The sequence below is a fragment of the Stegodyphus dumicola genome, chromosome 5, assembly GCF_044657685.1.
Source record: "Stegodyphus dumicola isolate Sdum_Otavi_A_Nest chromosome 5, ASM4465768v1".
In the NCBI taxonomy this organism is placed as follows: domain Eukaryota; kingdom Metazoa; phylum Arthropoda; class Arachnida; order Araneae; family Eresidae; genus Stegodyphus; species Stegodyphus dumicola.
The window spans coordinates 102448451-102467856 of record NC_140772.1 but is presented as its reverse complement, the minus strand read 5'-3'; the positions used below and the strand labels follow the sequence as shown (position 1 = coordinate 102467856).

The 19406-nt window shown below is 33.5% G+C and overlaps 1 protein-coding gene across 1 annotated transcript in view; it reads right to left on the bottom strand.

Annotated features, from left to right (window-relative positions):
- The window catches only part of LOC118190075 (sodium/potassium/calcium exchanger 5-like), a 56203-nt gene that overhangs the window by 18180 nt on the left and 18617 nt on the right, over positions 1 to 19406 (bottom strand). The window contains exons 4-7 of the mRNA XM_085816922.1: positions 16551 to 16657; positions 11428 to 11528; positions 2413 to 2503; positions 113 to 440 (exon numbers count right to left, since the gene is read on the bottom strand). Of these exons, the coding sequence (XP_085673048.1) occupies positions 113 to 440; positions 2413 to 2503; positions 11428 to 11528; positions 16551 to 16657 (627 nt within the window). The remainder of the gene's footprint in view (positions 1 to 112; positions 441 to 2412; positions 2504 to 11427; positions 11529 to 16550; positions 16658 to 19406) is intronic.

The window sequence follows — 19406 nt, the reverse complement described above, 5'->3', positions numbered from 1 at the left end:
CCCATAGTACGATTAATTTCGGGGCGGGTGCATAACCTTATTGATACCACTGCATATAGTTAAACAATACGAAATTTAGGTTTCGTTTCATTTTATTGAAGCAAATTTTTACCTTTCTGTAAGGTATCCAATCCGTCATCAATATCTTTAACCACAATGTACTTCTCAGTGATTATTTGCTCAACAAGCAAAGGTGGTTGCTTGAATTGCCCACTTTCTTTCGCTAACGTGTCGCTTTCACCACTGCTGGTCATTTCGCTGGAAGCCATGAGCGAAGTGCTACCAGATGATGGGCAGGCAGAGTCTTCATTGCTGTGATAACGAGTGAAGGAGCGAGGATCGATCATCAACAGTGGTGACTTTTCATCAAACACGGTGTAAGGTAAGCTTTCGAGAGAAGTTCCTTTCTTGTTTTTCCACCACTCGTGAACCTGTTTTGCCTGCGGTAAAAGAAAGAAATTTTCTGTACTGTAATAATAAAAATTCATCTGTTAAAATTTGTACCTTAAAAAGGTTTCATTTATGAGTAATAAATATTTTTTTTCTATTCCGCTCTGTTGCTTTAAAGGCACTATGTGTTTTTCAAAAAGATAGGCATAAAATGCCTTGTTGTTTCTTCATGTCTTATCAGTTGATGGGTAAATCCTAACATGGTTATATTCTTGCCTGCGTACGGGTTCGTAATGGATTGAATGCACATAGAACTGATAATAACAGCTTGATAAAATTTATTTTACCAAAAGAAACACTTTATAGTTCTGGAACTTCCCAAAAAATACTCGTACAGTTGTTTTCAATATCACAGAGCACAAACAGAATTTACAATTCAAACTACTAAGAACATTAAGCACAACGCAATTCAAAGCGCATCTAAAAAGCGAAGCTCTCATGAATATCTCAATATTCCGAATTCAGCTCTGAACTAAAAACTGAGAAATGGATGCTCTCTCTTCGGTCTTATGTAGTTTTCGCAGGTCGCCGAGAAATATCTAGTACCTTCCACTTCTCAAAGTTACTGGAAAGCATATGAGAGTCGGTAGGATTACAGTTACATACAGGGATCAATTGCAGTTTTTCAATTATAATACCAGTTATACAGAAACCGGGCTGAAATGTCGCTAACTGGTTGCGACGCTTGGCGACTTTTGCCGATCTCTTGTCAAATTTGGCTATTTCCCTCAATGTTAATTAGACTTGCCCCTTTAAACTTATTTTTTCGGCCGAGCTTCGTCTCATTCAAGTATTTCAAAAAAAAAAAAAAAAAAAAAAAAAAAAAAAAAAAATCACATCTAATTTTCTAAAATTATTTACGTATATGCAAAATTCATAACAATATACTAACTGGAATATTTGCTTTGAATATAAACTGATCACCTTATATTTGTACTACTATCCTTCATAGACCTTTATTTTAATTACTAAGTACAATACATATATTGCGCACTGCAATGGTAATTACAGTTTTGACTTCTTTGACTTGATCATACATTTTCAATAAAGTTGGACTCATTAGTGACAATAACCTCCATCATCGCTGAGAAACTTTTAACGCAGATAATATTTTGAAGCCTATGTTTCGCACTATTGTAGAATTAAGTGCTTTCCCTCCTTATGTAATAAAAAGCCTCTTTTTATGTAACGATCGTTATTTGCTAACGGGTCACTTGAGTCGCATATGCATTGCTCGGATTTCTTGTCGAATCTTTTCAGAACGACTTGAGATTTTGCTATGTTTGTAGTTAGCTGAATTAGATAGATATTTTACTTTTGTGAATACTAAGTGTGAATAAAATCTAAAGAAAAATTAATTTGTAGAATAGTTGCACGTATACGATCAAAAAGATATTCCAAATGGAAATAAAAAAAAATTTTCATCTCTTATATCCCTATCTCATCTCTACCCTAATTCTTCTCAGGTCTTCATTAAGTCATTCTTTGGAATATAATAAAGATGAAATACATAAATGGCCCTTGACATGGCGTATGGCGTCTGATGCGAAGACTCTGAGGTGTGGAAAGAAACTGAATGACGAGAGAATAGTAGAAGATGAAAAGAAATGGTTTTGGGTGGATGGAAAGAGTCAAATTAAGGAGGCGACTTTAGATTGCATGGAATGACAGGAGCACCTGAAAATCTTGTCAGATAAATTAGCGGAGAAGAAAAAATGATTCAATTGAAATTAAATCTTGTTGCAGATATGACAGAGTTAGTTTAGTGAAATTTATTAAAATGTGTGTTTTTCATGCAGCCTGATTATTTGTTTGATTGAATATTCGAAAGCTCGGCCTTTCCAGACAACTGTTAATTTACAAAGATTATTAAATAGAACGTAATAACTGCTGTGTCGGAATGAATATATCCTGTAATCAATTCATTAATATTATCAAAAAATAAGTGCAATAATTTCTCACCGTTTTTGTTGTAACATCTTGTACATGGCAGTTGAAGTAAAGTAGCAGTAAGTATGCAATAAACATAGAAAAGAGTACCAAGGCTTCAATCCTGAAATAAGGAAAAAAACTGCCGTTCAAATAATAAGTTTTTCAAACCACGCATAAAAATAACATTTGCTAGTTATGGTTATGATTAGATAAAAAATAGTTTTTAATAAATATATTTTCAACAAAAAAAAAACGTTAAATTTATTATTAGTCAATACATTTTTCTATATTTATAGTCACTCGTATCTTTAATTAGTCTTTATTAGTTTCATTATATACTATTCTAAGGTTATATGAAAAATAAGTGATGATTTAGAAATCAATAGGGTAGTTGTTAGCGATGTTGGCCTATTGATGAAGTTATAGGCCTATAGATATAATCGTCTCAGTTTGAACACTTTTTATAGCTTACAGCATATTTTTGACAAACGAGCAATTAAACTAGGGCAAAAGGCACGCCCTTCCTTGAATAGTTACATAGCTGTCTTGAGAATATTTTCAAAAACAAGGAACAGCAGCGAAAAAAGAATGCGACGTATCGAAGACGAAAACCCGGTTCAAAATAACTCAGTTTCTGTTCAGCTTTATTCTGATTGCTTATTCGAGTTTCAGAATTCCAGTTCAGAAAATTTAAAATTATTATTGGCATCATTAGTGTTATGTAAGAATCATGTGAGGAGGATTAGTTTTGAAATGACGCAGTTTAGAGAGACTTATTATAAGCAATTACTGTTTTTAGGATACAAACGAAAAATAAATTTAAGAAAAGAGTTAGGGGCTGTTATTTACTATATACATACATATATATGTATGATTTGAAAGATACGTAATTGACAATACACTTTTAAATTTCTACTTTTCAATTAAAGTATGGCTGCCCCAACCATCTGCTCTTTCCCTGCATAAATCTCATTACGAAAAACTCTTGCCCAATCGCCGTGAAGTACTAAAACAAAGTGCCCTGAAGTTAAATACACCAGCTATGATAAACGCATATATTTGATTTCGACTATGAATTTTTAAGACAGATTTTTGACGACCATCTTAGGCTAGACGAACTTTAAGGCTTTCACCTTAAAGGATGATGAAGTTATTGTCTATAAAATCCCAACCTCTATTGTCAGGTCTCCGATAAAAGACTTCCTGAGCTTGTAGAAAATTCAAGAACGTCTGTTGATAACGTTACAACAGCTGAGGATATGGACTTTCAGGAGAATAGCAACAAGCGAAAGTATTGCCCGAACTCTCCACCTGTTTTGACGATTCCAAGGTACAATCGTTTTTCTGTACTTCAAGACGAATAGAGGATGTGGCACAAAATGACGAAGATTTCTCTTCCCTGACGGAAGCCTTCCCAAGAAAGAAGACGAACTTAAAGAAAATACAGTCTGCAAAGCATTTAGATTTACATGGGAGTCCCGAACAACCTTTTTTGTGTTGGAGGTACTCGGGCCAGCTAAACTCGGGGAAAAAAACCGAACAACATAACCAGAATCAGAGATGAAACAGAATGTGGCCCTTCTCCTTGATTTCCAACTGATGAATCCGAAAAGTGCAGCCCAACCACGAGACAACACTTCGAATTTCCCAGGCAAAGTTCAAAATTGCCATCAATCTTAATCAAAGACTCGGAATACACTTGGAGCGATCTCACGTTTCCCCATTAGAAAATAGAAATATTATTAATACCCAAGGAAACCGCCGGGAAAAGACACCATAAATAACAAAACGAAGAACTTGCCTGAAAAAATAATTAGTAAGCTTGTAAAGTTGCGCGCTTCCAACCTGCACGCAACAAAGTGGTGACTGCTGAGAACTAGAAATAGACCAAAGTCTTGAGAAGGGTTTAAATCCCTTTTTATTCAACTTTAGAAGTTACAAATGCGTGCTCTTGACTCTCACAAACTACGCCGACCCGGCGGTAAAATAAAAATAAGAAACTAAAAAGAGATAATAACAAGTGACTAACTACGAGGCCCTCTAAACGTAACTAACCTCACCGCGTTCTAAAATACCGCTGATAATTCAGCAAACTCTGAATATTACGTTGAAAGATTAACAATTTGCCGAGGCAAGCACACAGGCCGAAACGCGTGGTTCTTCAATTTCTAACTAGCCACCTCCACGCTCGTGAAGCAAGAAAGCACACCTTCGAACTCGTTTCCCTTCTATTTAACTCAGAAACTTCCGCTGACTATTTTGAATCCTTGCGCGTTCTACTAAAATTTACATACTCTGGCATTGGCAATTCCAGGGGAAAGTAAGGCTTGACAGGAAAGATAGTTTAAACTTAAAATAAATGTTAGTTAAAATAAATATAAACCCTACAAGCTGAATAGCATCTTTAATGCGTGTCTGCATAAATCGTACTCTCCCAGCACATGGAAACTCGCACTTACTTTCCTCATACAAAAACCATTAAAACCAGACAACCCAACAAGCTACAGGCCTATAAGCCTAGTCTCTGCTCTTAGCAAGATCTTTGAAAGGCTAATCTGCAGTCGTAACAAAGGATACCTTGTTAAGATAAACAACAAACATCACTGCCTCCGCAAAGGTTTCTCGACAAACACTTAGGCTTGTTAACGTCATGGAATTCATCGGCGGAGCCTTGCATAACAAAATGATTTCTGTAGTAGAGTAATTCCTTGCTATACACCAGAATAAGCAACCAAACCATCAAACTATCATGCATATCCTTTTCCTGCCTACGATTTCGAGCTAAAGGACGTCTCTTGCTTCTCTGCTTGTATTCATTATTAAAATTATAACACACATCATAATTAAAACTGCGGAACGAAGGTTGTCCACATTGTGACGTGCCCTGCCATAAGGTGTACCTTAATAGAGTAATCAACAAGTAATGAAGATATGCTCAGATAGTCAGGTGAGTTGAGATTTCTTCAAAAGTTACATCTAACCAGACGACCTCAGTATGTCCGCTGTTTTCAGTTATTTACAACGCAGCAACCTCCAGCTATGAATGTTAATATATATATTCATTCCTTGCAGCAATGGCGCAAAGAATATTTAATTAAATATGTATTTAAATTTAATTTTTTTAATTAAACTCAATTTATTCTTATGAAACAATTTTGTTTGTACTTAGCAGTTTTAGCGCTAATTACCTGGTTTTTTTCTCTTTTATTAAAAACAACTTTCTTTTTCTTTTTCTAATAGTTTTGCTTTTATTTTAAACTCGCTCTCTAAATAATTTAGTTTAATTAACTTAAAGAGTTTAATACAATAGTTCATTTTTTTATTAATTTAGTGAATTAATTAGCAATAACATTAAAATTCCCAGTTTTTTAAAATTTTTCTGTCCAAAAATTGAGTTAAGAATTTTTACTTTAAAAATTCACTGTATTGTAGGTTAGCTCCCTCTTTACTTTTATAACGGCTCGTATCAGTCACATAAATTTCCATAAATGTCATTCTAGCAAATGACTTACTTGTAAAGTTAGCAATATGCCTTTTAATATCACAGCCACTAAACAACTCCCATTTTGAAAAACTTATAATTGCATTTATCTCATCACTTGTAACACATGAAATCTTAAATATGTTGGACAGACCAAAAATAGTCTTGATATTAGAATTAACAACCACAGAGCACACATTAAAAAATTTGCAACTACTAATTTTAGCACACTTAATACAGCTGAATTAGAACATTTTCAAATACATGATTTCAAAAAAAATAATATTCAAATTTTGGACATTGTACCTGAATACAAAGTTAGATTATTTCAAGAGTCACTCTACATGCTTAAATTCAAAACACTTTACCCTTATGGACTCAATACATTCAACCAACACATTAAATTAAATTCTGAAATTCCAACTTACAGCCATTTTAAATTATTCAGTAAAAAACATTACGAGGAACCAGAGCAGGTAATAAACATAAAAATAAACTTCTTTCAACAATAAATACAAAAAAGTTAAACGATAATATAAATAATTACTTTCTTACTGATAATTTCACTAAAAATATAATTACTTGGTTGCATACTTGTAAGCACAATTTCTTAAAATTACTAATAAAATTTGTAAAACAGCATTTTACAGGGCACAATATTATCAAAGACCTTATTATTGACTTTTGCAATTATAAGTTCTCTACAAATAACAAATACAATAAATATTACTGCAAAATCAATTTCCTTCATCCTAACTATGATCATATTCAGTTTAGCAAAATTTTCAGAAAAAGTCAACAACTTTTTCCAGCTACCAAAGTACAGATCTCACCAGCTTTCAAGTATCGAAAACCTCTTAGTAAATTGCTAATTAACCACCATGAATTAGCCACTACAGCCCATTGATACTGTAAAGAGCTTCAATACAAAGATTTCATAGATAAATTTAATCAACATATTATAACAGGCAATTTAGCAATAGTTCAAAACCAACATTTAAGAATTTTAATGGAAAAAGGTACCAAATTTAGACCAGTACTAAAAATTAACAAACATCACAGTTTTAAAAGTTTCGTAAAAAATATAGACGAATTTATAGTTAAAACTAGTTTCAAATTAAATATTCCAAATTCTACATTTATGGCATGGAAACATGCAGTATTAGAAGAATTCAAGCAAAAAATTCGAAGAATTGAATTTAATAGCCATTTACAGTGGAATATTCTCATACCTCTTTTACAGGATTTAAAAGAAAAGTTCATAATTACCAAAATTTACAAAGCCAATAATAACTTTAGCATAATATGAAAATTTTTTATATCTCATTAATTAATACTGAACTCAATAATGCCATTACTTACAAACTCACCAATCTACAAGAAAATGTTATTGCAAAAAAGCTAAAAGCATTTCATAAGAAACTGCAAATTTCACAACCATCTAACTACAATAGATTAGCAAATCTATATGCTCTCCCAAAATTTCATAAATCACCACTCAACTTTAGATTTATTGCCAATGGTACAAATAATTATAAAAAGAATATAGATTACATATTTGCAATTATACTTAAAAAATCTGTAATTTAATCCAACATCTCGTTAACAAACAACACAATTATAGTTGGATTATTTATAATAATGCTCCAGTTGTCAGCAGTTTCAAACGTTTAACAATAAAGAACATTAACTGCTATGACTTTGAAAACCTTTATACTTTTCTACCATTAGAAGAAATTTTTACTAGTTTAATGCAACTCCCACAACTTTTTCCTGACATACTTGACATCTTTTGTATTGAAAGATGGAATACTTATCTGAATTGCGCATTATTTAATAACTACATTAAATACAATAATAAGATCTTTGAGCAAGTTAGAGGAATTCCTATGGGAGCAAACAGTTCTACACAAATTTGTAACCTATTTCTTTTTACATTTGAATATAAATTCCAACTCAGTTTAAATAAAAATGAATTAAAGCTATTTGCTCATACTTTTAGATACATAGATGATATTATAACTTTCAATAATAATTCTACTTTTGAGAAATTCAAAATTTACCCAAATAGTTTAACACTTAATAAAACGAATACGAATCAAGATACTATTGAATTCCTAGACCTGCAAATTATTAAACACAACAAAATTAAATTATTTGATAAAAGAAGGAATTTCCATTTTCCTACTATTAAACTAATTAATTGTAAGTCTAATATCTCTAGAAAAGTAATAGAAAACACGTTTCATAGCCAAATTATCAGAATAAAAAATATATGTACTGAAAATGACGATTTAAAGGAAGAAATCATAAAACTAATTAATGTACAAGTTGATAACCAAGTACCACCAAAATTTATTAATTTATATATTAAAAAGACAGGCCTTGACTTTATAATTTTTTGGCTCTTTTGGATATGATAACATTACCTTAAACCTTAACTGGAGGGTACTGAAGGATATAAAAGAGTAGAGAAATTATTGTAAATTTTTATTATAAATATTTTGTAAATATGTATACAGTCAAAAGTCGTTAATTCGGACACCCATAATCCGGAATGATCTATAATCCGGACCTCAAAGCTAAAATCTTTCTGCGCATGCGCCGCATTGACTCATGCGCATAGGCGTTTTACTCGTGCGCCCAAGACATTTACGACTGCGCATATCCGTCTGCGCAAGTGCAGAATACGTTTTCGCGTGCGTGTTTAATGTATAACGGACGATATAAGCTAAAATTATCTAATTATCTATTTCAGTTAATGTTGATGATTGCGTTGTTCCTTAATCTTCGAATTGGATCCGGCTTATTATTTTTTGCAGACTGTAAGAGCAATTTTCTAAAAGTAAGCTTGAACTTTTGATTATGTCAAATAGAATTTCCGATGCTGGAGCTCCCAAAGGATCTAGAAAACGAAAGTATGTTTCGATGTCCATCAAACAAAAAACGAATTGCTACAAAAAATGGATAAAGGCATATTCTTTGTTTATCTAACCGTTCCGAAATCTGTTTATCAATTTCACGCTGCTCTGCGCAGGGGGGGGGGAAGACGTCGCGGCGCGCAATGAACTGGAAGTTGATTTGTCAACACTATCGTTATCTTCAGAGCAGATGTTTTTATTTTATTCGGCTTATAATTCCTTACTAAATGTAGTATTTAATTTCGATGTACTCCGTCTTTGATATGATTTAAATCAAATTCCTCGTCATTATAAATACCACGAATGCAAATCAAATAGTTTTCTGGTTGCAATTTTCTAATTTCGGCTATGCGTAAGGTATGCTTTACGCAACCGCGCGTTGAAAGAAATGTTTAATAAAGTAAACAAATAAATATTGGGCTTCTTTTTTGGTAAATTTTGATACCCTTTAGATCATAATTGCTCATTATTTTATAAATTACGGTTTCATATTTTTAATTTTATAATTTCTGCATGCCATCTTACCAGATTTAAACTGATGATCTATAATCCGGAAAAATCGATAATCCGGAATCGCCGAAGTCCCGACGAGTCCGGATTAAAGACTCCTTTGACTGTATTTAATCAATACTGGATTCTTTCCTTTTACTAATAAAGGGCCAACTCTTTTCAAAAGTCTCAATTATAGCCCGAATTGAGTGAAGATTTTAATCTTCTTCTAATTTTCCATACTTTAGCCAGTATTTAGTTAAGTTTTGATATACCAATTAAATCAAGTTCATTAAACATTTAATATTTTCTTTCATCAAATTTAAGTTTTATTTAACTTCCTAAAGAAATTTTTGAGAAATTTCTGGGTATTTTTAAAGGTTTCTTAAGGACTTCATTTCAAAAAAATTTTGGGAAATTTTACTTTAAAACTTTAATATTAAAACATTTCAGTTTTTCTTAATTACTTTAATTTTTTGCAATTTTCACACAAAATATCTTTCACTTAATTTTTTTAACAATTTTCACAATTTTTCAACAGAACACACATTTCAAATTACAAACAGTTTACATTTTTTTCACATACCACTTTACTTTAATTTCCTTCAAGCAAACATACATCTCTTGATTGGCTCAGTTACTTAACTCTCTAAATAATTGATATTACTACCTTTAGGATTTTTAATTTAATTTAATTTAATTAATATTAATATTTACAAAAATTTTTTACTGTAACAAAGATAGCAGCTTGACACTCAACTTTACCTACATAAGCGCCATCTATATAATTTGAAGAACACACTTACTTCTCTTTCACAACACTTTTGCAGACCCCAACACTCATATAGTAGGTAAGTTAGAATTAAAACTTACTATTTACTTGCTTTAAGTATTTTTTTTTAAAAAAAATTTATGTAGTATCTAAGTATTTTCTAAATATGAAATTATATTTTTAAATATATATTTATTTTTAAAAATTGTGAATTAGTTCTTTTTATTTCTTTTTGTTTTTTTATTTCTTATTGGTTTATATGGATTATGTATAGCTCTTTTATAGTTTCTTTTTATTGATATGCATATTCGTGTAGGGGAAGTTTCTGTAGACAAGGATTTCTAAAATACATTGGTTTCTAGATTTTTTTATTATTTTTTAAAAAATTAATTTTTAAAAAATTTAATTTTTTAAGAAAAAGTTTAATTCTTGACTTTACTTGCTTGTTTCTCAAAAGACTTAATTAGTATTTTCCTTTTTGAACTTTAATTCTTAAATGTTAATACTTAAATGTTAATTTCTAAGGGTACCACTTTATTGGAATTACTTTTGGTTTTGACCTTTACCCTTGCCTGCATGAATGACGAAACACGAATTGAATGATTGGAGAGTTAGGTTTGGAGTCAACTTCCCCTTGATAAGTCTGTCTCCTGCCTACTTTACGATCATTCACATATGCATATTTAAAAAAAATTGTTTAATTTAATTTAATTTTAATTTATTAAATTAGTAGATTTATTTTCATGGATAGATTTTGCACTTGATTTGCTTATGCTTCTGAATTTAAATGATATTGTAGATTAGTTCGAGAATTAAATCTTTTACATGTTTGCATATTTTTAAATTATTTTAAATTATTTTGGCTTTTTTCCTTTTCTTTAGAATTTAAATTTGCTTTTTTACTTTTTTACTTTTATACGTATTTGTTAAGAATTTAAATTTGTTTAAATATATATAGTATAATATATGTATCTAGTATGTTATACTGCGGGCTTCAAAGGCATTGCTCGGTTATGTATCTCTTGGTTTAAAAAAAAATTGCTGGACTTTGTGGAATCATGGTCGTAGAACTGAAGTTAAGATTTAAAAATTTAATCAAATAAGGCTTTGAGTCTACGACAATTTTGATTATTTGAACTTGTTTTGGTATAATAAAAAATTTTCAAATTCTTTGCAATTCTTTTTATTTACAACAATTTACAAAATTTTATTTCTTTAAAAAGACCTTGGTGGTATTCAATAATTGTAAATTTTAATTTCTCAACGATTTTTCATTCAGTCATAGAAAACAGGAATTTCAGTTGATAAAAATTCCATCAAAAGTGTGATAAAAAGAGATAAATATAATATAAAGCATTTCGTGTTAAATTAGAAATACTCACCAAGTGACTATATTGTCATGAATGATGAAAACTAGAGCGCTTATGGTGATTATGTACATAGAGCAATCGCGTGTGATGGGGTACCAATCCAAGTGAACTGCCTGTAATAAATGATGAATAAAGAATTTCCTATAAGAATATTTAATTATTTTTAATAACTTTAAAACGTCAATAAAAATTAGAGTATGTAATGCACGAAATTATTTATTTTCAACAAATTCTCCTGATATTATTTAGGAACAAATAACAACTCTCCTTTCTTAGCTACTTCGTAAGCATTTCACGTTCTATTCTGTGTATCATTTACTTTTATGTCTCAAAAATTTTTTATCTCTTTTTGCATACATTTATTTAATTACTAATAAGGTTTAGTGAATTGCCTTTTCAGGGGATACACTCGCAATATATTTAATCTTAGAGTATTTTCTGGAAATCATGTAGTATTTCACATTCAACAATTCATCTTATAATCCAACAGTCCAACAGTATTTTCTGTAACAAAAGAAAAAGGAAGATTTTTGCGAAAGAGAGCTGACTTTCGCTTTTGTAAAAGAAAAAGTGAGATGTTGTTACTTACAAGTTATGCATAATTCTCATATTTCTTATGATTAATTTGACAGACTGCGCTTAATTTCTGTTGCTCGAGTTTGCTTTCTTGAATAATTTAAACCTTGGTAACTTTGAAGATAAAATACTATGAAGATATTTACTTAATAGCATTCGAAAAACCATTAAAAAACTCCGTGCGCATTTTCAACATGATATCCGAAAAATTCCAAATAAATGTAAACCATTCTACCCAGGATTAAAATTTCATTGCTACATGAAATATATGCGAATGCTTTGACTGGCATTGCTAAATTAGATGAAAAATATATTTTACACATTAACTTTATCAGGACTTGTATATCTTTTGATTTGTTTCGGGAATATGATGTGTCCTGAATAGGAACAGGAAGCTTACTCAAGCTATGTTCAAATATGTGTGGAATGGAAGACACAAGCAGGAAGGGTTAACTTTACCCTTTATTGTCCACGATATTACAGATCCCGTACTTCGGGATACAGAGACCAGCCACTTGTGGTCTGAACGCAAAAATATTAAAATACTAACTAACATTTTAAATAAGAGCTGAACTTTGAATAGTTTACACAAATACATAAGACTGGCCTTTTAAAATATTACGTATATGGTACGCAAACCGCCGAAAACTACAATACGCCTTAAATATCACGAGGACTAAACCTCTGGCCTTAAAGGCGGACAGCAGCTGATTTTGATTGAAAATTCGCGTGTAATGCAGTGGCAAGGCGGCTCACTTTCTCTCTCTCTATCTCTTGGCAAAAAGCCACAACTTAATACTTGGGCGTTAGCAAGTACAATTTGCATAAACAAGTTAACGCGTTTAATTCTGGCCGGAAGTGGGAAATAAAAGAGGATATTAAAGTTTTAAAATAAAATAAATGTTATACAACTAAAGATCCTTACAACTTGAATATTCAATTGATATTCAAATACAAATGAAGGATCAAGAATTCTGTGTGAGATATATGTAAGAGTCAGGAACTCTCTGAGAGATATACAGGATATCCCCTCAAATCTGCATGAAATGTGAACCATGAGTTCGCAAGAAAACATGAAATGACTGAAGAAACCATCACCTATGTGACCCACGTGTTTTGAGAAAACTGCGGAAGAAAATATACGATGTCTTTCTAGAATTCGAAAATAAGCTTTATTGGATTTGCATTTGTCATTACTTTTATGCAAGAAGAGGCTCAAAATGACTATCGTGCATATAGAGGTATTCTTACGCATGCCGTGAAATGTCTGATTAACACGATTCAGTTGCTATTGTCCGCAATGTCTACGAAAGTGAACATACCCGTGAAGACGAGCGATTGTGTCGCTTTCTGTAGTCTGGTGTTCTGTAGTCTGGTTTCTGTATGACTGGTGTTCGATACACTAATTCCTTCAGATAGCTTATAGAGTTGAAACCAAAGATGTCATATCTGGCGATGATGGCCAAGACTAGCAGCCTGAGTACTCCTCATGCAACCAACGTACAAAAAGAGTTTAGATGTACCGCTGCTTTATCACAGTGAAACCATAAAGCACATAACACCGACAAAGGTGTAAAATTGAGCCAGTTAATACATCATAAAGTTTATAATGAATACATTATAAGGAATTTTCTCTCTTCTACCAGCATGCCTTTGTGGTGTAACGGTAGCACAATTGGAGCGTATTCGAGGTGTAAGGTTTCGAATCCCGGCGAGGGCATTGCTCATTTTTCATGTTTCCTGCTTCAAAAAAAAAAAAAAAATCTAATGACTGTACAGTGGCGCTCGAACTAAAAGGTGGTAGACGATAATTCGTCACCACTTTATTAGGATTTGGTGTTTGAATCTCCTCATCCCCAGATACCCTTTAAAAGGGGAAGTATATACACTGGTGTGCAAAAATTAAGGACGAAGTCGAAAAATTAGCATATCAGCTGAATGAAGTGGCAGAGCGGACAGAAAGACCAATCAGGAGATTAAGTAAGGTGATGTACGGTAGCACATGCGCAGATATGCAGGTAGACGTAATGGGGGAGTGTCTGAGTAGTATAAAGCATGTTATCGGTGTAAGATCAGTATTTCTGGCAAAGAGATTGCACGCCGTATAGCAGTTAAAATCATACCGAGTTGCTACCTCAGCGAGAAATGGCGAATAATCAATCTTTTAGACGACATCTGGATGCTTTTACCCGAGGTCGAATCATTGGGAAGTTGGAGGAAGGCCGCAGTGTGACAAGTGTGGCTGCAGAGTTCGGAATTGCTCACAGCATCGTTTCACGATTTTGAAGACAGTTTCAAACTACAGGAACAGCTATCCGGGGGTTTAGTAGTCGTCGTCCACGAGGAACCACACCCGCAGATGACCGGTATATTGCCTTACAGGCCAGAAGAAACAGGCGGCAGACAGCGGGAGAAATCGCTAGACACACGACACAGGCGACTGGACGACCGATATCGCATTTTACCGTGGACAGAAGACTGCACGGTGGTGGTCTGTTTGCACGACGCCCTGTACGGTGTGTACCTCTAACGCCTGCCCATCGGAGAAGGCGTTCTCTGTGGTGCCGGGAACACCGGAATTGGAGAGACAATGGATAGAGACGAATACTCTTTACAGATGAGAGCAGATTCGGTCTGAGTAGCGATTCTCATCGCATACTCATCTGGAGAGAGCGGGGAAGCCGCAATCATCCCTCGAACATCATTGAAAGGGACAGGTATGGAGGTGGCGGTGTTCTCGTTTGGGGAGGCATCATGCTTGGTAGTCATACAGACCTTCACATCTTCGACGCAGGTTCAGTCAACGGGACCCGTTATTGTAACGAGATTCTTCTTCCATATGTGCGTCTTTTTAGAGGCGCTATGGGTCCGCAGTTCCTTTTCATGGACGACAATGCACCATGTCATCGCACAGTAGCTGCCGAACAGCTCTTAGAGAGTGAGGATATTGAATGTATGGATTGGCCGGCACGATCTCCGGATCTCAATCCCATCGAGCATGTATGGGATTTTCTAGGCAGACGCTTGGCAGTTCGTACCTTACCACCAGTAATGATTCCGGAGCTTCGATTGGCGCTGCAAGACGAATGGGCAGCAATGCCTCAACAACTCATTGACACCCTCATTCTCAACATGGGAAGACGCTGTGAAACCTGCCTAGCAGTCAGGGGAGATCATATCCGCTATTAAAGACCGGATGTTTCTTGCTGGACACCCATCACAGGGATTTTTCGGCCTTCAGTCGCATTGCGCTCCATGCTACTTTTTCAATAAAGCTTCTTTTTATCCCTCTGATTTCTCTTTTAGTAAGTGTTGCTTACATTACTCATGTCCTTACGTATTGGGGATCTTACGGTATTAAATGTGTTGATTTGGAAAGCTTTTGTACAAAGTTATATTGAAAAAACCGTCTCGTCCTTAATTTTTGCACACCAGTGTAAGGTATTTTCTCCGTCCTTCAGCATGCCTTTGTGTTCTAACGAAGCACACTCGGCGCGTATTCGAAATGTCTGGGTTCGAGTCCCGACGAGAGCATTTTTCATGTCTCCTGCTTCAAAATAACCTAGTGACGCTACAACGTAAGTAGCACATAAGTTATTTGCCGTAAAGCGCAGATTTCTTTCAAATGTCATGGCGTCAGATTTCTTTCAAATTTTTCTGGCAAACAGTGGATTGTAAAGTCCTTCAGTCATTATATCATGTACTCAAAGAAAGGAATCTCGTCCTATTGAATGAATGTATACTACTTTGACGGAACATCTTGCATAATATATATGGTATTAGAATGACTTTTAATAATTATTTTAACGAAAGAAGTATTTCTAAAATAATTACTTTTTTATAAAAGCATAATATATTGTACAGTTTCGTTAAACTTTTTTTTTTTTTTTTTTTACCTGCACGTTCCTTCATTTGAAGTACTAGGAAACACATATATTTTGTAACTTAAGTAGTCCTTTCCATCCCAGCTAGCAAGTATATTAAGCAACTTTTTAGAAATTTTAATTTAACCGTGCACTGATATTTATAAATACATAGTTCAGCACTGATCTCTGTTTAAAAAATGAGAAGGCAGAGAAAAGTAGCGTCCGGTGAAACGAATGTGTAGTGTCATCACAATGAAATACTTCTCTGAAAAGAATTCTGACGTCAAAGCAAAGGAAATTTAGCAGCTGGCGCTGCTGATAAATTTCGTTTTCAGATTTGATGCTAATGCTTCTGATTCTGGAAATCTGAATATTAGTTCTGAATTATTTATAATGAAAAGTAAATTTTGGTAACAAAGTTCTGTAGATTAAGTTGTACATATTATGCACATATTCTTCTAACTTTTATTATGCACATATTTTTCTTTAACAAATGTGTGTAACTCTTGCTGCGTTCACTCATGTTGACTTATTAAATCTAAACTATCTTTTAGAGTTTTCTTATAATATCAACACGAAATTCCGTGTATATCATGTATATGCATATAGATTATTCAAAAAGCATAAAAAATTCATTAACATATCTTAGAAACTTTTGAAAAAATAATTTGTAATAAAATAGCATTTGCTTACCGCTGTTCCAACTGCTAGACCAGCTGCGCCAGTCACTGCTAATATGTTGAAGACAGCAGAACCCACCACAGTACCAACACCTATGTCACCTTCCGTTACAAAAGCCCCTATAAATGTAAATCCTATTATAGTGGGAAAATTGCTTGCATCGTATTTTTTATATGTTATTATTTTTCTTTATTGCGGCTCAGAGGGTATAGTGGTTAGGGGAGGTAAACCGCTGAGTTGGCTTCCAACCCAGGTATAGATATATCCATGCAGAATTGCTACCAGGCCGCAGCCCTGGGCAGCCCCTGCTGAGCAGACGACATTTATAAAATGCAAAAAAGAAATATAAATGTGCATACAAGTCACTTGAAAAAGAGTACAACAAATTACAAAGAAATATATACATGTGCATACAAAGCACTTGAAGAAGAGTACCATCAAAATATATGTATATGCATATAAATACCAACTCATATACAGAATATATACACACTTACATACATAAATATTCCGAAATAAATAAAAGTATACATACTGTCACTCATATTGATATATACATCCATATAAATACGTTATCATGATAGTTAAAGTTTACAAGAAGCATGCCATTGAGATACGCGTGATCCTTAGTATAAATTAGATACCATAAATAAAAGATATAAACATGTACAGATACATTACAGCATTCAGATACAGTACGAATTTTATGTATGAGAACCTGGCACAGTATAAATACAAAATTATATATTGAACATACATGTCACATACTCTGTTGGTGACATATTGAACTAGCTTATAAAGACTTTTATGACTACTATCTTCCAGCGTCAGAAGAGTAATTACTAGTACAGTACTCAATTATTGTTTTTAGTTTCCGCTGGGCAACTCTGTTACTTTATAGATTCTGGAACCAATTTGACCAGAATCTGGCTCCTGGTTACTTGAGGCTGTTAAGTGCTGTGTGTGGGCAGGAGAACACAAAATGGTCTGGATGACCCTCCTCCCTAAATTCACAGTTACCATTCTCTCTCAAGCCAAAGCGGCAGAGGTATGAAGGGAAGGGCGCATGACCAGTGAGGAGAAATACGTCATGTAATTGCTATTAGTTTGGATAGTTGTCTTGACCTTGGGAATGAGATTGTGAACACGTCTTCCTGTAGAGACTTGATCCCAACATTCTTGCCATATTCTTAGGAGCTGGTGGAATGTCCGACTCTTTAGGTCCGAGACAGTGGTTAGAGGAGCCTGACTGCGATACCGAAGGACCCGGGTTTGAATCCCAGAGAAGGCATAGATGTAAATTTGCCTGTCCCTTCATAGAAGGTAACGCTGGACGCTTATTAGGTGTTTCAACAATAAAATGGCCACCACTTCTGGACTTCGGAGTGGCCGATGCCGTTATAGGCAAGTGCCCGCCATTGGAAAACAATTATTTTTTCAGATTTTGAATAACCGACATTCTTTTGAAAATCTCAACATTTAAAAGAAATAATTGAAAAAATGTGGTAACATTAGGAAGTGTACAGCAAAAACTTATAACATTCGTGAGTGCTCTCGTGACTGATTTGTTTACCTTTTTCATCAATTGATGGGATTTTAACCATCTCTCTGTTCCTTAATGTGTGATTGTAAGGATACAAAAAAGCATATTAGAAAAGCAAGAATCGAGTCTCACTTTGGTTTATCAACAACGTTAAACGAATTTTAATTAAATTTTATTTAATTAAAATTTAAACTTCAATCCTTTTATCCGAAAATCTGTTAAGACCAGAGCATTCCAGAAAATTACTGTCAAGTTCTGTCAGAGCACCACACAAATCAAAAGTCTGCGTGGATGAGTGAAAAGTGTTTTGAATGAAAAGAGTTTTGAAATGCAGTTCCTCTCATATGCACTCTTCATACAGTTCAGTTTCACACGTGGCGGAACTCTATTAGAATAGAGTTCCACCGAAACACTATTCGAAGAAACTAAATCTTCTAGAAAACGTTATATTGATTAAATGCCCCAAGACATCTAAATAAAAGATGCTATTGTCGATTGATCAAGGGATAACTGAAACTTTGAAGCGATAGTATGCGACATGCGACGGAGGAGTGTGCGCCACCCTTATACCATATGGTTAATTGGTGTAGCGCCACGTCCACCAGTATCTATATAAATATCAAGGACTCGAACTCTAGGTGCATTAGATTTCACATATGGCGCCTGACTGGCGTAACATAAAATATTCTATTGTACAAGGTTATATACATGCAGGGGTAGGATATGGAAACAGTAAGATGATAATGCATAAAACAATTATATGTGAAGACATGCTGAAATATAACATATCAACACAGATATTATAGATACATTAAACATACGTTACATGAAAATCAATAACTAACATACTATTATACCTACATTAATCAAACATTACCTAAATATCAAGGACTGAGGCACTAGTTGCATTAAAATTTCACTTACGAAGCGATAGTATAGAAAAATATCTTATTTCTCATAATCTAAATAATGAAGATGATATTAGGAAAGCATTGAAATACTGATAAAAATTTAATTTACGAGCGGGCTCAAGCCTGAAACTTTGTGAAGGAAAAGACAATCTCTCGATGTTTTGTTAAAAGTCTAGAGAGAAATGGAAAAGCAACACTAATAGTTAAACACCATCTGACAAAGAATTTGAAGCCAAGTGTCAAAAGATAAAAGGATGCAAAAATATTGCTCAAGATCACGTTTCTAAATGAATAAATGCAGAAAAGAGCAAACTAATTTTTTTAGTTTTGAGTCTCAAAATCTTTCATGCTATATATCCGGAGAACAACCTGATGTAAACGTTTTAATGTTAAAGAATGCATTCTACTCCCTAC